General features: G+C 40.8%; 1 protein-coding gene across 1 annotated transcript in view; it reads right to left on the reverse strand.

Moving 5' to 3' along the window:
• Nucleotides 1–188: 188 nt before the first annotated feature.
• SYTL5 (synaptotagmin like 5) overlaps nt 189–17,767 on the reverse strand; it is a 63,373-nt gene continuing 45,794 nt past the window's right edge. Inside the window, 5 exon segments of the mRNA XM_008633031.2 lie at nt 189–10,042; nt 10,655–10,863; nt 11,754–11,889; nt 13,492–13,600; nt 16,739–16,900. Of these exon segments, the coding sequence (XP_008631253.1) occupies nt 9,900–10,042; nt 10,655–10,863; nt 11,754–11,889; nt 13,492–13,600; nt 16,739–16,900 (759 nt within the window). The 3' untranslated portion in view covers nt 189–9,899.

Raw genomic sequence — 17,767 nt, forward strand, 5'->3', positions numbered from 1 at the left:
TAGCAGATTTTTTTTCTCCTCTTCATCTTAGACCAGGCTCTTGCTTCAATGGCAGGGAAACATTACTCCAGGGAAACTTCATCAAGGATATGTCACTTCCAGAGCTGTGAAAATACTTGTTTCCAAGTCATCACTTTCAAATTACCAAAAAAGTTCCCTGTTTAATAAAAAATACTAGGAGGCAGTCAAAACAGGAAAAAATTTTCATTTGTTTTATTATAGCCCACAATCTTGACAATCCACTGCAAAGAATACACATCATGCAAGAAGAATACAAGTATCAGAGGAGTGAAAACTGAGAGTTACAGCTTTGGATGCCTGTTCACAGGGTTTGATGCATAATTTGACATGTCTGAAAAGCTGCACTCCAGCATCTGTGCTGCCCCTCAAGAGCACAGTCTTTTTTCAGCCAAATGCTTGTTTGACCATAAGGTAAGAGTTTTAAATTTTACACTGCTGTCAGCAGAACAGTTTTACCAGCATCTTTAAAGTAATCCTTACCAGAATTTGGTCTCTCACATCTTCTGAAATTACAAAAAAAAGAAAACAAAAAAGTAAAAAAAAAAAATTCTTTTAATAAGATTGGTCCTGCAAGTGAGTCAATGAGGGAGTGGATGTGAAGAGAGGTGTGTCAGCCTTGACACCAGCTAACAAAAGCTAATTTGTGGCCTGAAGTGTGACAGCACCAAGGAGGAGGTGTATGGGGGTGAGCCATTTCTTCTGAACAGGATGATCTGCTTCCCAGTGTTAGGAGAGTGTTGCTGAACACCCAAGAGCAGCTATGGCTTGGCCCTCCAGTGCTGATGCCAAAGGTCAAGATCAGGATACACCCTGAGCTCTGCAGGTGGTGGTGCCAACTTTGCCAGATGGGCAACTGAGGGGCAAAGAAGCCCTGAGCCATTCCAAATGTTGCTCTTAGGACAGGATTGGTAACAAAAATCACAGAAATACCATTTCTCTTCCAGACCTGACCAAACCAAAGATAAAGTCAGTCTGCAGCCCACTGTAAAGGAGCAAGGAGGGTAAGAGCCCGTGGGGTGGTGGACGCAGCTGTACCCCAAGCTGCCTTCCCTCTGCTGCCTAAGAGAGTCAGTGGTTTAGGAAATCAGGGCTGGGCACACCAAGGACATGGACCTCTGGGAGGAGCCCAGAGAAGAGCCACTAAGGTGGTCCAGGGGCTGGAGCACCTCTCCTACCGAGACAGGCTGAGGGCATCAGGGCTGTTCAGCCTGGAGAAGAGAAGGCTCTGGGGATGCCTTAGAGCAGCCTAAAGAGGGCTACAAGAGAGCTGGAAAGGGACTTTCAGAAAGACATGAAGTGATAGAAAAAGCCTTAAGCTGAAGGAGGACAGGTTTAGATTAGATGTTAGTAAGAAATTCTTCACTGTGAGGGTGGTGAGGCACTGGAATCTGAAGGTGTTCAGGGCCAGGTGGGGTGGGGCTCTCAGCAGCATGCCTAGTGGAAGGTCCCCTGCCCACAGCAGGCAGGTTGAAACGAGATGATCTTTAAGGTCCCTTCCAAGCCAAACCATTCTGGGATTCTGTGATTGAGCCCAAGGACACATCCATACACAGACTGCTGCTGCCCCAGTTCTCTGGCTCAGGTTCTTCAGCATGCACATGCTTATAGCATGAATCACAGGTGGACAGGTTTAGTGTTTTTTTTCTCCTCACTTTCCTCACTGAAAAAGCAGAGCAACTGATTTCCAGTGATTTAAAACCTATTAAAAAAAAGCTTCAAATGGGTCTGATTTTTCTCCTGTATTGCTGCAATTCCAGTCTGCTGCTGTTCCATTTTGATTTAGGTACAGAGTCAGTGCATCCAGTCATCTTTCACGACTGGGTGAACAGGAGCAGGGCTTTACAATTGCTACAATCAGTAAAGTGATTGCAATCACTAGGCTGTTACAGGAAATTGAATTAAGTGGAGGAGAGTGCATGAGTGATTGGATTACTAGGTATATTCTGCACAGAACATCTATTAAAATCCTGTGATTAAGAAAAGCTGTTCTTGATTAGTAATACAAGGTTTCTGGCATTTTCTGTTGTACATTTTTGTGGGGAACAGTGAAAAATACCATGTGCAGTCTCTTTTGGAGTTAAATCAGCCTGCATGTATGGTATGCAGGGATTTGGTAGAATGGCCTTTTGGGAAAGGAGTGTTTGAACAAGGGATTTAGTATTTCTGGCTTTAGCCCAACATTTATATATGCAAATATATTCCAGTAATTCATCCTGTACACTTTTGGTTCCAGAAAAATAACGTGGCATAAGCAAGGTTCAGTATCTACACCAGAGCACTTTTTTTACTGAAGGTTTAGCAGAAAATTCCCCTCCCTCAAAGTTACACTGGCTGGAGTCTCTCTAGTGCTACCAACACAGCTCTTCGTGCCATAGCTCTAATCCTACCACTGCAGTCAAAATGCAAATCTGATTTAGAACACGAATATTAGACCTGCCATAAGTCTTGTCCTTTCCATCCCACCTCCAGGCTGTTCATTGCAGGAGATGTGACACATCACAGTGTATGGATACAGTCAAGGGCTGGAGGTTCCTACTTCAGTCTGGAGTTCTGAGTAAGAACCAGAAGACTTCAGTTGTTTCAGATGAGAAAAGAATTACTGTTCCTGACATCCAGTATCTTTTACAAACAAAACTATTGAGATAAATTGTGGGAGGCAGCAATTTCTCAGCAAAAAACAATTTTGTAAATGGCCTGATTTTCCCCAGATTCTACCCAGTAATCTACCTAATTAGATGAGAACAACCCCTGCTGTCACATACCTCCTCTACAGCTGCAGAGGAGAGGCAGAATTTGAAGTTTCACATCCCTGTTCTTGAAGTTCAAAGCCCTCTGGGACAGCAAGTGTTGCATTTTAATGAAAACACCAATGATCCTTTACATTTCTGCACTAAACAACCACAACATGGGGCTTCATTACAGCTCAGTGCTTACATAAGAGCATGAGTCAGACTGCATCACATAATTAATGAAAATGCAGAGGCTAAAGAGTAACCTGGAGTATATTTAAATCCTCTTACGATCACAACCCACTTTTTAAATTGTGGTGGGGGAATAATAGAGCTCAGGCTGTGCAATCTCAGTGCTTGATCGCTTCCAGCCACTCACCAGTCTCTGCTCTGGCTGTACATCCACAGAGAGGGAAAAGGGAGTGAGTGCTCCACACCATCAGGAGGTGGCCCAGCTCCTCTTGGCCATGTGCGGCTGCCCATTTCTCTCTCCCCATTTGTGTCTGGAAGAGATTTTTATGGCAGCTTGCTGAAGGGAAAAGTGGGAAACCATCTGCAGATGCTGGAAGGCAGAGAGTAGAAGCAAGGATGCCTGGGCTACAGGAGCCAGTGAGGACATGGGCAGCTGAGGAGAGCTCATGCATGTTTTCTCTGGCCACTTTCAAGCAGTGATCCAGCTGCTTCATGCTCTGTGAAACACAGAGGAAACAAATGGGAATGCCAGTGTCCATGCAGAATGTGCTGGTGTCTTATCTAGTGAGCAGCATAATCTCCCACTGCCACCCACGCAGCCAGAAAGTACCAAGACCCGAATTTCAGTGATTAGGATGGCCCATAATTCCAATTTACAAGGAGAATTTGTCATCTATCACCTCCAAGAGAAGGGGAGGAGGGACTGCAGTTCAGTTGTGTAGGAGTGACAGAGGGGGTCAGAGGGTCTTCCAGACCCCAAAGCAAGTCCTTAAGTACAGTCTTGAGCAAAGGTACAAAGGGCAGAGAAATGGCAGGAAGGCTCTTCCCTACCTGCAGCTGCTTCCAGTTTTTGGGTGTCTGACCTGCCCATAAAGGCCAGAACCAGCACAGGGACAAGCTAGACAAGGGTGGTGTGAGGGCAAAAGAGCCTGTGCCCAAACCACACCAAGAGACCCCTGAGCCATGCTGAGGTGATCTCCCCGTAACGTGGGCACCAGAACTGAGCCAGACTTTGGAACTGCTCCAAAGTGAGCAGGGGCAGCACAAGCCCAGACCAGGAGCAGGGTTTGCCTCCTTTCTCACTGGGGAAGCCACAGCAAGACACAAAAGCCCAGGGAACTAGAGAACCACAAGGTGCAAGAGGGCCCTCAGCTCTGAGGTAAGTTGAAATGAACATGACTGTGCTGAAAGTGTAAATTGAGGGGTCGAATGCTTGTTTTTTCTTATAATAATTATAAAAAAGAAATCAGAACTAGCAATTACAGAAAAGATGCATTTTGAACATACCTGGATTTTCAGGTAGGCAGGACCTTGAACTAGGGAAGAAGCAGGAGATTCAGGGATGGAGAGAAGGTCCTGGTGAACAGGCAGAGTTAAAGCACATGTAAAATAATTTTGTAGCAAGAAGGAAGAGAACAGTGCACTTCCCTATTTCTTAGAATATATAAAAAAAATCAGATCTAATGCTTCTGAAACAAAAAATAGCTGAATTTCTATACTTTTAAGTGCTTTTAAGGCCAAAAAAACCCAGGCACCATCAATGGAGTCCCACCTCTGAAGACATGGTAGGCCTCTTGCATTAGTCATCATTTCAATGAGATAATACAGGATGTTCCCAGGAGACATAGTTTGCTGTAATTCATTTTAGGAGAGACAAAGACACAGCAACATTTCAGTATTTTAATTTAAAAGACATAACAGAAATCTTGACAACAGCTGAAAACAGCCACCTTTGTCCACAAAACAATGTACAATGCACAGTACAAAAATGTTCTCAGCAGAAAACTTTGCTTTGTCTTAATTTGGGCAGAACTTAACATACTGCAATGCCATTTACTGCTACTACCATTCATGTCCAGAAGAATAATTAAACACATTGCTAGCAACAGATTTTAAGCAGAACAAAGGCAGCACGAGGGATATGTGACATTCTCTAATTGCTGCAGCAAATGACTATGCTTGGCTTTAGGCAAACCTCAACAATTAGAACTATCCTTGGGAATCTACACAGAGCTGTCAGGAGCAGTAGCACACAGCCATATACATGTTATTGCCACAAAGTAGAGCTGTTGAAATAAATAATCTAAAGAGAAAACCTAAAAAAACCACCTAAAAAGCAAGCTGAGATTCAGTTTCCAGTGTCAATATACACAGTATAAGTAACACTGTATTATTATCACTTATTAAACAGCATTTGCAAACATGAAATCACTGGGTAGGAAGTTCATGGGCACAGTGGTAAGGTTCTGCTAGCGTGCTTCTCAGCTCTCCTCCTGAGCTATGGTAAAGGCCAACACTGCAAATAGATGTCTGCATCCTGTTCTGGAATTCACCACCATTTCTCTAGGGTTCTCAGGTGTTAACATTTCTGGGGGTAAAAAATAAATTTAAAAAACCCATATTTTTTAAATTACTTTTAAAAAATAGTTTATAAAGTGCATGGGCCAGGTCTCAGGAGATGCTGATTTCTGTCATGGTGGCAAAGTGCTGAAAATCAATACTGTGTGTTAGCAAAGGAAAATTCCAGTGTTAACCTCATAGAGAAGAAAATAAGTGGGGCTCTCCCTTCACTTCTGCATGCTGCTGCCTCCCAGACACTGGGGATCAGTGTCCAGGGAGAACCTTGTGGTCAGGGCTGCTGAACTGAAGGGAGGGATGAAGGAAGAGACCCTTGCAAAGACTCAGGTACAGCTCTTATTACCTTGTGTGAGCCCACAAACCAGACAGCTGTGCAAATAGGACTCTCATCTCTTCTCCAGAGGTGTAAGAGATCTAAGCAGCCTTTTTCTTCATTGATGCTACAGAGCAAACTGCAAACTTTACATTCCTGAAGCTGGGAAATGAGCAGACCCACCAAGAAGTCAAAATTACGCCAGACTAAATGCAACCCTCCCGTTCCTTCTCCTTATCAATTAGGACCAGTGGATGCTCAAAGGCTGCTCTGTTGTTATAGCTGAGTTGATATTTTGCAGAATACAACTTAGAATAATTGCATTTAGCAGGGCTTAACCAGTCAGGAAAAGAAAAATCAAAGATTAATGTATAAAAATGCTTCATTCATGCTACCTCAGCATAATCTGTATTAGAAGAGGCACAGAAGGAAAAGCTTCCAGTCTAATGCACAATGATCAAAACATGCTTGCCATCCCAATGCTTTCTCTCCTAAACCATTCCAGCTGGGAAAGAAAGATGAAAAAATGTGGCTTCTTAAAGGCATCCAAGGAGGGCAGTGGCACTTGGATTAGCACAGGAAGATGGCAACATCATCCCTCAATCTTTGCAGCTTTCCTCTCATCTCATTTGTGTAATGTGGTGGAGGTAGAGGAGATGGGGAGGACATTTCAAACCTGTTTTATCCTGCTTTAGGTTTCTCAACATGCAAGCAGGTTTGGAAGCCTAAAGTCCCCATATAGCTGGTAGAGAAAACCACCAGAGTGCAGGGCTGGGTACCAAAGTCTGTTGGCAGGGCTTGGAAAGCCCATGGCATCAGCTCTTTTTGATAGATACTGGCACTGTCTATTGGTGTATTTACTGGCCCCACTTGACTTTTTACAGCAAAAGTTGTACTTTTATTCTTCTTTAATGGGTCAAACCCTCAAAATTTAATCACAAACCTTGCTAGAAAAATATGTATCAGTGTAAAATGTGGTTTGTAACACATTTTCCAAACCCACCATAGAGCTGATTTCTTCTCCACTGATGCAGCTTTAGTTGTTCAGGTCTGTGTAGAAAACAACTTCAGAAACGTCAGCTCTACTGTATTTATCTACTCAGGGCAGGAGTTTATGAATCAGTGTTAAAATTGTGGCTATTTCCTCCTAAAAATTAACTTTGAATAAACCATTAATGCACCTTCAATACCATAAACACACATAGAAAAGGAAGGCTTTGGTCTAATTCCTGGCTTTCTGTCTTTCTGTTCAGCCTGGTAACACACAGCACGTGATGACGCACAATTATGGGCAATTAATTCAAATATCTGGGAAACAAGAAATCAAATCTGCAGTTAATCATCTTGTGCTTTTTCCAAACCATAAACCATCTTTACAGAAGAAGAGAACAAAGAGGTGAGAGACATAATTAAATGTGACATTTCCCATAAGTCAGATGATTCCTACAAATGAGCTGGTAACATCAGAGAACAGCAAAACTTTCCAAGTTGCTCCAGTGTTTATCTGATGCTCGTCATCTCCGCGAGGCTCTGGTGGGTGTGACACCTTTTATGTTGACAGCCTGCTGCAGCACTGTCCCTGCTAAGGCAGGAGGTAATTTCACTGTTCTACTCCAAAGCCCATCAATGGCAAACACCACCACCTTGGCCAGAATTACTTCCAGGTGAAACTGTTCCCTCCACATGCTGAACTTCAGCCTGTTCACAGCCCAGCCTGTAATTTCAGGTGTGGGCTCAGAGCAACATTTTGACCCTTTGCAAGGAAAGGCAGAGCTTAAAGCCCGTGTATGTGCTGGGTGGCACTTCCCAGATGAGACCATTCATCACAAACTCTGCCTTAAGACCAAAATGGGCAGAAGTTGAAGCAGTAAAATACAAACTTTTTTTGTTTCAAAGGAAAACATGATTTAGCTGAAATGCTAATGCTTAGAAGGTTAGGAAGTGCCATTCAAAAATCAGGCAAACACTTGTGCTCCATGCAAAAATAAATTCGACTTAACATCATTTTAAGTTTTTCAGTTTGGCAAATGAAAAGATGCCCATTCTAAGGTCCAACTGGGAGGAGGTTTTGTGTTATTATTTTTGGCATTTTCACCATCAAAATGAATCAAAGCAAACCATTCAACAGCACAATGTTCCTCTAAAACTCCAGCTGGAATTTTACCTCGAAGAACCATTTTCTTTAGATTCAACAGCTTTAGCTGTTTGAAACAACTTCTAGCAAAAGCAAAAATCAAGTTCGTGCCTACATGTCAATGTAATATCATTATTCCCAAAATAAATTCAGGTTTGTAGTACGAACAACCAAGACAATTCAAAACAGTTCTGTTAAAGAGAGAGGTAGTTTAGGTGTCAAAAGTTAGGTTTAGTTTCACTTTGGAAGATAGTGATAAAAAATAATCTAATACTTAAAGACAGACTATTGTGATAAGAACAAGGTCATAAAATGTTACATGCTTGATATTTGTGCTCTAATTTATCAGCTCACAGCATCTGCAGCACAGAATTGTAGAACGACAGAATCATTTAGGTTGCAAAAATTAAAAGTCAGCTAAAACCAAACTAGACTTCCCTCACTGCCCAATTTGAGCTGAACTTCAGAATAAAATGAAGAAAAGATGAAGAAGGAAAATGAAATCAGTTTTCTTGAGTAACCACTGACTTTCAGTTCCCAATGTGAGAGTCTGTAGGAGAATTTTCATTTTCAAAGATGACTCGCTAATTCCTGAAAATGGTGAGTCTCCAACTGGGCAAGAAGTACCTCCAGTGACTTTTGAAAGTCATATCAGAACTTTGAAATAACTTATGCATAATGAAACAAATAATTTTATTAAAACTGCTATTTTTAACACAAATAAATACTTTTTTATCCAATAATATTAGGATTTTAGAAGACTGATTGTAAACTTCTCTGCAGTTTCCAGCCACTCCAACAAAAACCAGCATAAAATACCTTAAAAGGAAAATAATTTACATCTTAAAGTTTTGAATTCAGCTCTAAATACATGTACTTAATTGTACAGTAGGACAGCTACTGATATCAAAATCTCCAGCTGTAGTTGCTTAGCTATGTTCATATTCTGTTGTTCAATCTAGATTTCTTGCAATAAACTTTGAGGGCAAAAAAATATGAAGGAGTGGCTATAGATTAATTTACCAGTGCAAATAGAAAGTTGTGTTCTAATTGTGGAAAATTCAGAAGAAATGTTGTTCACTCCGTTTCCTGATCTTCCTTTGTCTTATACCTTGAGGAATCACAAAATTACTGTCGAACAATTGTCATGGTTAATAAGATTAATGATTGACTTGGCCAAGACCCATTCATCGTTAAATCTACTGGGGGATGTTTAGGAGAATGAAAGTCCTACTCGGGTTATAATTAATGTGCATGGGCCTGAATGGGTCCCCAGCCCACTGAGAGAACATTTTACAGTTATGCAAATCATTTTGGCACATGCTTTAATCTCATTCTGTTCTACACAATCTGTTGAATCAAGTCTTAGCTAACTCTGTCCAAGCCTGGTGTGTGTCTCATCTCAGCAACACATCAGATGGGGACTGGCATGTGGACATATTCCCTCTGTTCAATGACGTCAGAAGGTCTCGGCTAGAGCTGTCAACTGAATCCAAACCACAGTAGCATCACGTAGTTCTGGACACTGTTTGAGGATTTGTTATGATTTATTTTCATAAGAGGCTTTTTGATTTCACTGAACCAAGTATTGGCCCTCCTTCACTGGGGTTTTGGTCCCAAGCCTGTCGTGCTGCACCACTGCACAGGCCAACAAGCAAACATGATAAAGAAACACTGTTTGTTATCCTTCAGAACATTATGGCTTCTTGACTACAAACACCAAAGCACAGACTCGCTCTGAATCTGCTTGTACTGTGCCACTGCTGCCTTCTAGGCCATCTCTGAGCCAGAAGGAGATTCATAAATGTGGCATTACTCACTAAATGACCAGCAAGAGAATTTGCTCACTCTGAGCAGCCCTCAGACCAAGTGTTCATCAGCTGCACACCAGCTGCCAGAAGGGACAGAGGGAGCCAGTCTGATCTCTGTACAAGGTCCAGTTCTCACTGGCTTCAGAAGAAACAATTCACACAAGAAGCTTGGGTAAAAAACATGTACATGAAAGTGCAGAATGCATTAAAATCTCACTCACAGCCTTAATATCCAAGGCAAAGAGTACAACCCTTCTCACATTCGAATGGGCAAAGTGACACGAGCCTGGACACCACTGAAGCCAGGATTCCTTGTGGCACCCCCCAGCAGTTCAAGTCTTTCAGAGTCTGCGTTTCCTCATGCTGGATCTCAGCATTAACACCCCTTCCACTGCAGCTCCCGGACTGTCAATCATCTTCTGCCAGAGGTGCTGCTCTTCCCCTTGAGAGTCCATCCAGTCAACCTCCTTGCCATTGCTTACACCTGACAATTGTAAAAACATGAGGCATTTTGCCATTTTAGGAAGCAGTTGGGTAACATCGCTGCTTGTTTACTACAACAGTGTACAAGAGAAATGACAAGCACTTTACACTTCACCTGTACAGGGAGTTACACTGAAAACAGGCAGCTCCTGGAGAGCACCAGTTTGTCATTGAACTCCTTCAGGTGCGTGGGCAGAGGCTCATAAACCTCCACACGTTGCACCACAAGCAACTTCTTCCCAACACAGAAGGAATGGATTCACACCTCTTCCAGGTCACACCATCATCAGCAGAAAGGCTGCTGCTGGACAGAAGTAGTTGACTCCTTCTCACTGGGATGCTAAGGAATACTTCCCAAGGTATTCAGAGTTGTTTTAGACCATGCAGAAGTATAGATGGGCACAAAGTTTTTGTGTCTCACTCAGTGGAGGAAAGAACTAAATCATCTACAGATTATGTACATGTTGCCTTTTCTCCATTTTCAAATTCCACAGCTTCCCATACATTTTCAAAACACTCAGTAACACTTCTGTCCTTCATACACATGAATCACGTGGGTAAAGAAAGAGGAGAGCAGAATAAGAAAAGCAACGTGAGTCAGATGGGATCTTACCATTTCCAGTGCTCAAACGGACACCTCCCAGGAAAATATTACTGGAAAGAGACTCCTTGTCCCACACAGTCAGTTCCAGGCAGACATTCTGTATGTCCCTTGAATTCAAGCCACTGAAAGCAAAGGTGTGATTCCACTGGGGGTTCACACTCTTTTTCACTATGGGAGTTTTGTGTTTTGTAGCTTTGCTGTCATCTGGGAGCAGGTATCTGGGAGAGAAAGAAAAGGAAAATGAATATGGAAATGGTTTGTCACATAACAGTCACAATAAATGACAATTATGTAGGGACTCAAATGGGATCAGGACCCCATCTCCCCACTGGTATGAAGTTAAGCATGTGCCTGAATTGCTTATTTTGCATTTGTGCTCCATTTGTTCTCATTGCTACAGTGTCAGTTACCACAAACAGAAACTGGAATTAGGTCTCCTTGCCCCAAGCCTCAACCACAAACTTCTTGTTTCAGTGAGGCTAAATATAGACAGAGTCATAAAAACTTTAGCTTGAAGGGGCCTCTCTGGAGTCATCTTGTCCAGTGTCCATCTCAAACCACAAGAAGAGATCGTCCAGAAAAAAATGAAAATTACTTTTTCTACTTGAAATGTATGAGCTGAGTGATAGTTTTAAGCACAACAGAAGATCAAGATAAATTCTAAGCTCCACCAGGGAATTAAAGACAGGATGTTTCCTGTTGTCCCCATTTAGTAACAACATTCAAGCCATTACTATGAACTCAAAGATATCTAGAAATCAGCAAGCCTGAAAACTAGCATTGAGAGCAAAAACAGGGAAAGAAAAATGTTGTAATAATGTATCTATTACTTCCTAAATGTAACATTTATAATGCATAACCTACATTTATGAGAAATCCATTATACTGAGATATGCAGGATTATTTTCATTTTTTTCGAACACAAGCATTCTGTGTAATTTGGATTTTGAATGTCCAACATAAAACACTGCCTATCTACTAAAAACATGTATATATTGTCATACTATGTAAATTTTTTGTGTACCCACGTGCTTATAGATATGTTACACAAATCTTAAATTAGATCCAGTGCAGTCATTAAAAAGGGGGAGAAAAAACCCCCACAAACCCTTTCACAAAAGTATCAGATGTGCCTCCTGATTTCACTGCTGTTAAATTCTTTGCTTCTTTGATGAGGACTTCTAATATGCCTCCAGATGGCAGATGAGAATCTCCTTTTTTTCCTTTTTTGAAGCCTCTCTTTCCTAAGCATAGAACAAAGTTGCAAAATTACAATCAGAAATTATATATACACTGTAAGACTGATTTGAAAATGTAAATTGTCTTGGCTAGATTTTTAAAAGTAATATATTGCAATGGGACTAAAGCATTCCTCATTAAGGCAGGGGCAGAAAAGTCACTCCATATTTGATAAAGAACTTGACCAAGGACTAACTAGCTTGTCCTTGAAGGACACAACAACATGCCCTATCTGAAGTCCTGTTCCATTGTAAGTATTTGTGGACTGCTGTGCTGAACACAAAAAATTGCCTGCCCAGTAAATCCTGCCCTCTTTTCAGAGTCCACTTCCAGTGCTGATGTTAAGGCAGCCCTGGGCCACAAAGGAAGCTATAAAACCTCTGTCCCAAAGCTTAAAGTCCAGAAATAAGCCAACTGTATCCTGTGTGTGGGATGCACTGCTCCCCGGAGACCATGGCAGAGGGCATGGTGCTTCCTGACATGCTGCTGCATTCAAACAGCAGCACAAGGACATGGGCACTTGCTGCTGCAGGTTCTAAGGAGCTTTTATCAGCAGAGATTGTGCAGACTGATTCAGGCTGAAAACATCCGGGAAAGAAAATCAGGAGTGATGTTAAAATGTACTAACTTTAAAAAATGCAGACAGCGTATCTGGACTGAGCTGATAACAATTAGCTTTTAAGAGAACAAACCTTTAGAGAACGGTACTGCTAGCAGGGGGAATATCATCTGTCATAAAAAAAAAGAAAGGAAAAGAAAGAAATCTAATCTACCAAATGCAAATGCTAACAAGCAATACTGTCACTAAGATGGTGATATATGTGTGTCTGGTATAGCCATGTGCACTCAGGTGCTACCCAGTGATTGCTCTCACTTCAAAGGATTGCTGTTCCTCATGCTACTACAATGCAAAGAGATAGTAACTCTTTTCCCTTGTTCATTGCTGATGAAAATCATGGCTCACCCTAAAGAACTCAAATAAGCTTTTACAGGACTAAACTGCAGCAGTAATACACTAAGACTGAGCAGAGGAAAAGGAGTGTGAAAAAAAGGGTGAAAATGAGGAGGCAGCTTAAGGCAAATTAAGCATGAAGAACTAAGTGAAGTCTATTACTTGATCAGCTAAACACTGTATCTAACTAGCCGAACAAAGAACTCTCAGCCTACAATGCGGACAGTTTTTTTCTCTGTGGCTGCCCTTGATCATGTTACCTAATGTCTGGATTTTTTTTTTAAATTAAGTCAGAGTCATGCATCAACCATTGACTGCATATTCCTCTTCCTTTCTCTCTCCTTAAGTTCAGTGTAAGAGAAAAGGATGGTGCAAAAGAAACATACACATGGTTCAGAATTTTCACAGATAAACACAACTGTGGAAGCCAGGTTGGATAAGGCCTTGAGCAACTTGGTCTACTGGGAGGTGTCCTTGCCCATGGCAGGGGGCTTGGGACTAGATGGTCTTTCAGGTCCATTCCAACCCCTTAACATTCTGTGATTCTATGAACGAGCATATTTAAGTGTGATTTCAATCTTCACCCTAAGTGAGGATTTTTAATACATCATCATCACATGATTTTTTAAATCATCATCATTAATGTTTGTTTTACCTTGAAACTGCCCCAGAGGAAGCATTAGGTTTCTGTCTGGGGGAATATAACGTAAAACCACTGTCAGTTCTCCTTTGTATTGAAGCCCAAAATCTGTCACAACCTCCACCTGAGGAGAAAACAAACAAACAAACAAAACAGAAATCCAGTCAAGGTTAATCATTCACATTCTCTTTTTGATTTTAATTCTGTTGAAATATATCAGTACATCAATAAGTGTTTTAAACACTTAAACACATCAAGATTCACCAGCTCACTTTCAGATAATTAGACATTCCAAATTGGAGGCAATCACATTTTAGAAAACTTTCTGAGCTAGGGAATGCAAGCTCTCAGAAAAATAAACCCAAGTGGAATTAAACTGTTCAGTGAACACACAGAGGAGAGAGTTATCTAGCATGAGTCAGTGAAGCAAATCAACAACAAAAAAACCCTTCCAACTTATTTCTGAGCATATAAACTGTAACTGATTTAAGCTGATAGCCCTTATTTAAATTCAGTCAGGATTTAAAATGTAATTATTTTCTTGTATTTTAGAGGAGTCACTCCTGAGTCACTCTTTGCATAGATGTGTGGGGAATGAAGGTGAAGGAGAACAGAGTGCAGCTTTGAAACAGAAAAACTTCTTAAAAACTGTTATTCCCAGTGTCCTTTTCCACACAGCTACTATTTCTGCATTTCTACATATTTTTTTATAAATGTTTGACTCTTACCCAGAAGAATGCAATCGGTGCTCTTCAGACCATCTTGTTAAAATAATATTAGGCCTTCACTGGCAGGGTGCTGAACTTCCATTCACATTGCAAGAAATTGGAAACTTAAGTTTTAAAAACGTTGGATGTAACACAGAGAGATCTAACTTCACTGATGGAGGTGGCACTACTCAGATGCTCAGCAACCTGGTCCAGTGAAAGGTGTCCCTGCCCATGGAACTTGATGATTTTTGAAGTCCCTTCCAACCCAAACCATTCTGTGGTTCTGTGATATGATTTCTGTACATGCTTCAGTGCTTAGATTTTGGTACAAATGAACAAATCTTCCTGATCTCTTTGGAGGGACAAAGGACATGGATAAAGGGAGAGGATCCTCCAGCACAGCAAGACACACACCGAGGCACCACATAAGCCTTTGAAGAACTGTTTGTAGATGAAGATCTGACCTGTGAATGTATTTCTCTGATATGCATTCAGCTTGTTTCCTGACACCCCACAAAGGTCAAAATTCTATTACCAAGAGAAAACAAGCAAAAAAACCCCCACCAGAAATCCATAAGGTGTATGCAGAGAGTCAGCATTGCCTTCACCTCACCGACTCCAGGCTGAGGCACTGACCATTCACTGGGGCTAAGTCTGCACCCAAGGATGGCACAGAGAACAAAGCAATTTTAGTGATAGCAACACGGCCCCTTTGTGACTTTGAAGCATTTTTACAGCAACACAGGCACTGCTGTGCTGACTGAGGAAAACAGTCCTGTCTCACACCAGTGTCCAGTGCCAGCTGCTACAACAAAGGACTAAAGAAAACCGGTAGTAAACGGCTGTGGAATCATTTGCACATCTACATTTTGCCAGTCAGGCAGCTCATTGTGGTCTAAACTAAGCAAGTTTAGGATCAAGTTTCCCATAAAGGCATCAAAAGTTATTTTTTATTTAGTTCTACTAGTGGATAAGCAATGGTGTAAAGTTCTAATGTCAGAAAAGATTTGTCAGCCTCTCCCCCAAACCCACATGTAACATGACTCTATACTCTGTCCCCTCTTCAGCCACAGAACTATTTTCTCTACTTTTTCTGACTTAGCCACACTCCTGTTGAAAACAGATCTCTCAATGCTCATAGAAAAAACACGTCTTTGAGTCTCCAATCTTTTCACTAAAGCAGCTAAATGATTCATGATAAAACAAACCAACCACTGTAATGAAACCCAGAAAATGTTTGATTGCCATTCCTCCATTCCTGTCTCTATCAGGCAGTCCACATAGGAAAATAGCATGTATTTTGTGTGGGTATTAACCAGTGAGGTTTTTTTGTTAATTGAAACAACAATAATTGATTTTTTCTTCAATATTATCCTTGCTGATCAAAAACCTTAGCAGTGTTTTAAGTTTAGAAACATTCTTTGTAACAATTTAGGAGGCAGACAAGACCAATTCTGTGCTTGCTTTCTTTGACATAAAAGAAGTAATTTAAAAATCCTTTTAATGGGTTTGGAAATAATCAGATAACACCTTCCAGCTGGACTGACTGAAGTGCTTAGTGCCTCATTACTTATTTTCCTGAGCAGAAGAGCTTCATGAGTTTTTTGGTTATTTTCCCGTTAGGATTAAAAGAAATTACCTATGAATTAATTACACAGCAATCAGATCCATCTCCCACCTGTTAGAAAGGCAAAAATCAAACACACTCTCCTGAAACCCCAAATATAATACAATTTCCTTAAATGTAATGAACATAGAAAAACCAAGTCATCTAGTTAATCTTGACAGTGTTTGCTGCACACCTCATATTTTCTTGCAACTAGAAAAATACACTTTCTTAAATGGCAGTCTGAACCCCTGGAATTCCTGGGGATTATGGCTGCTGCGGGAGCAAACAAGGCAGAAACCTTTAATCCTCTAGTTTACAACAGCTCTTTGAATCTCTTCCAAAAATAAACACCTTTGCCAAAGCAGGGGTGCCCTGGGCACAGAAGTCACCCTATCCTTCATTAGATACAGGGCACACCCTGTACAGACCAATTTCACAGACCAATTAATTTGCTGTTTTAGAAGCCCTATCTTGTGCCTTTCTAGTTAAGGTGAATGAGAGATTAAGAAGTCACTTTGTCACGTCTGAAAGGTGTAAACCACTTTGAACTGAAAAAAAAAAAAAGCTGGTTTCTTTAATAACCTGTTAAGGATTGGGTAGGCGGAATGGTAGGAAAGTTCTTTGATTTATGTGCTATTTAAAAGAATTAATGTATATTTACTAGGTAATTTTTCTATTGGAGTTTATTACGGGATGAACTTATGGTTTCTTTGAAAACATTTTTTTTGCTACTGTTTTTAAGTACCCAATCACATGTGAAATTTTCATGAAGAATTCAAAACCAGTAAGCTTTTACTGAATTAAGAACAAGTAAATATTATTTTTGATTGTCATATTAGACACTTATAAAGTCCTGCTTTATAAATAAGTTCCAAAGGAAAAAAATAACTAAGTCTTGCTAAATTTGCTTGACAGCCCTTTCAGCAGTCCTGGAAACCCTTACCTTGGGCTGGAGCAGAAACCACTGATCGCCCTGATTTTCAAAGTTCCAGGAATCAAATGGAATTTCCACTTCCCCAAGGAAGCTGTTGCGTCCAAACCTGTCATAGTGCCAGACAGAAAGCTGAAGGGTCCTGGTTTCCAGCTGTGAGTGACTGATGACATACTACCAACAGAAAGGGAGAAAAAGAAACTCTCAGAATAAGCAGAAATAATATTTTCCACTGAGCCTTTTACAGATCTAGCTCAGTTTCACCAAGCCCGCAGCAGCTAACAAATGAAGCATGAAAGAGAGATTTGTTTTCCTTGCAAAAAAGATTGATCTAGCCAGAAAGCTCATAATTTTAATGTGAAATCTTCCTGTGCTGTATGCATCCAGTGATAATTTATGTTATTACCAGTATTGTGGCTTTTTTTTGGTATTATTTACTGGGTATTTTTGGCTATAAAGTAAATGATGATGCTTAAAAATATGATTCTGTTAATTCCCTACAAGTTTATGTAAAAGAAGCAGATCAACATCTAGGTTGATGAAAAGAAGAATCCCACTGGTTCTTTCATCCCTAAAGGAAGTCTGCTGAACACTGCTTTCCAGAAAGCATCTTCTCATTTCCAATGTTGTCTTTGTAGCCTGCGAAAATTTGTTCTTTAAACACGTACAACAGCATTTGTAAGGCATGCACTGAGTGAATCAGAAACCATTGTTGGGTTTGAAAGCTATTGAAAAACTCATCTACAGCTATTAATGTATCAAAGCTATTAAAAAAACTAGCATTGTAGTCTAGCAAATACACATAAAATTATAAACATCTGGAATTCCGGCTCTGCACACTCTACATTTAGCAAAAAGCCCATTATTTCCCTGACATTCACCCTTCTAGTGGTAGCTGAAGAGACCCAGATGTCTTATTTTTGCATCAGGAACAATATCTGTACATGGACAAATACTCTCCAAAAGCTGAAACAGTCAAGTCAGTTTGCTAATTATGTACAGATATATCTACAATGCTTAATCCTAGATGCCAGCTGCTCC

The sequence above is a fragment of the Corvus brachyrhynchos genome, unplaced genomic scaffold (assembly GCF_000691975.1).
Source record: "Corvus brachyrhynchos isolate BGI_N302 unplaced genomic scaffold, ASM69197v1 scaffold34, whole genome shotgun sequence".
Classification (NCBI taxonomy): domain Eukaryota; kingdom Metazoa; phylum Chordata; class Aves; order Passeriformes; family Corvidae; genus Corvus; species Corvus brachyrhynchos.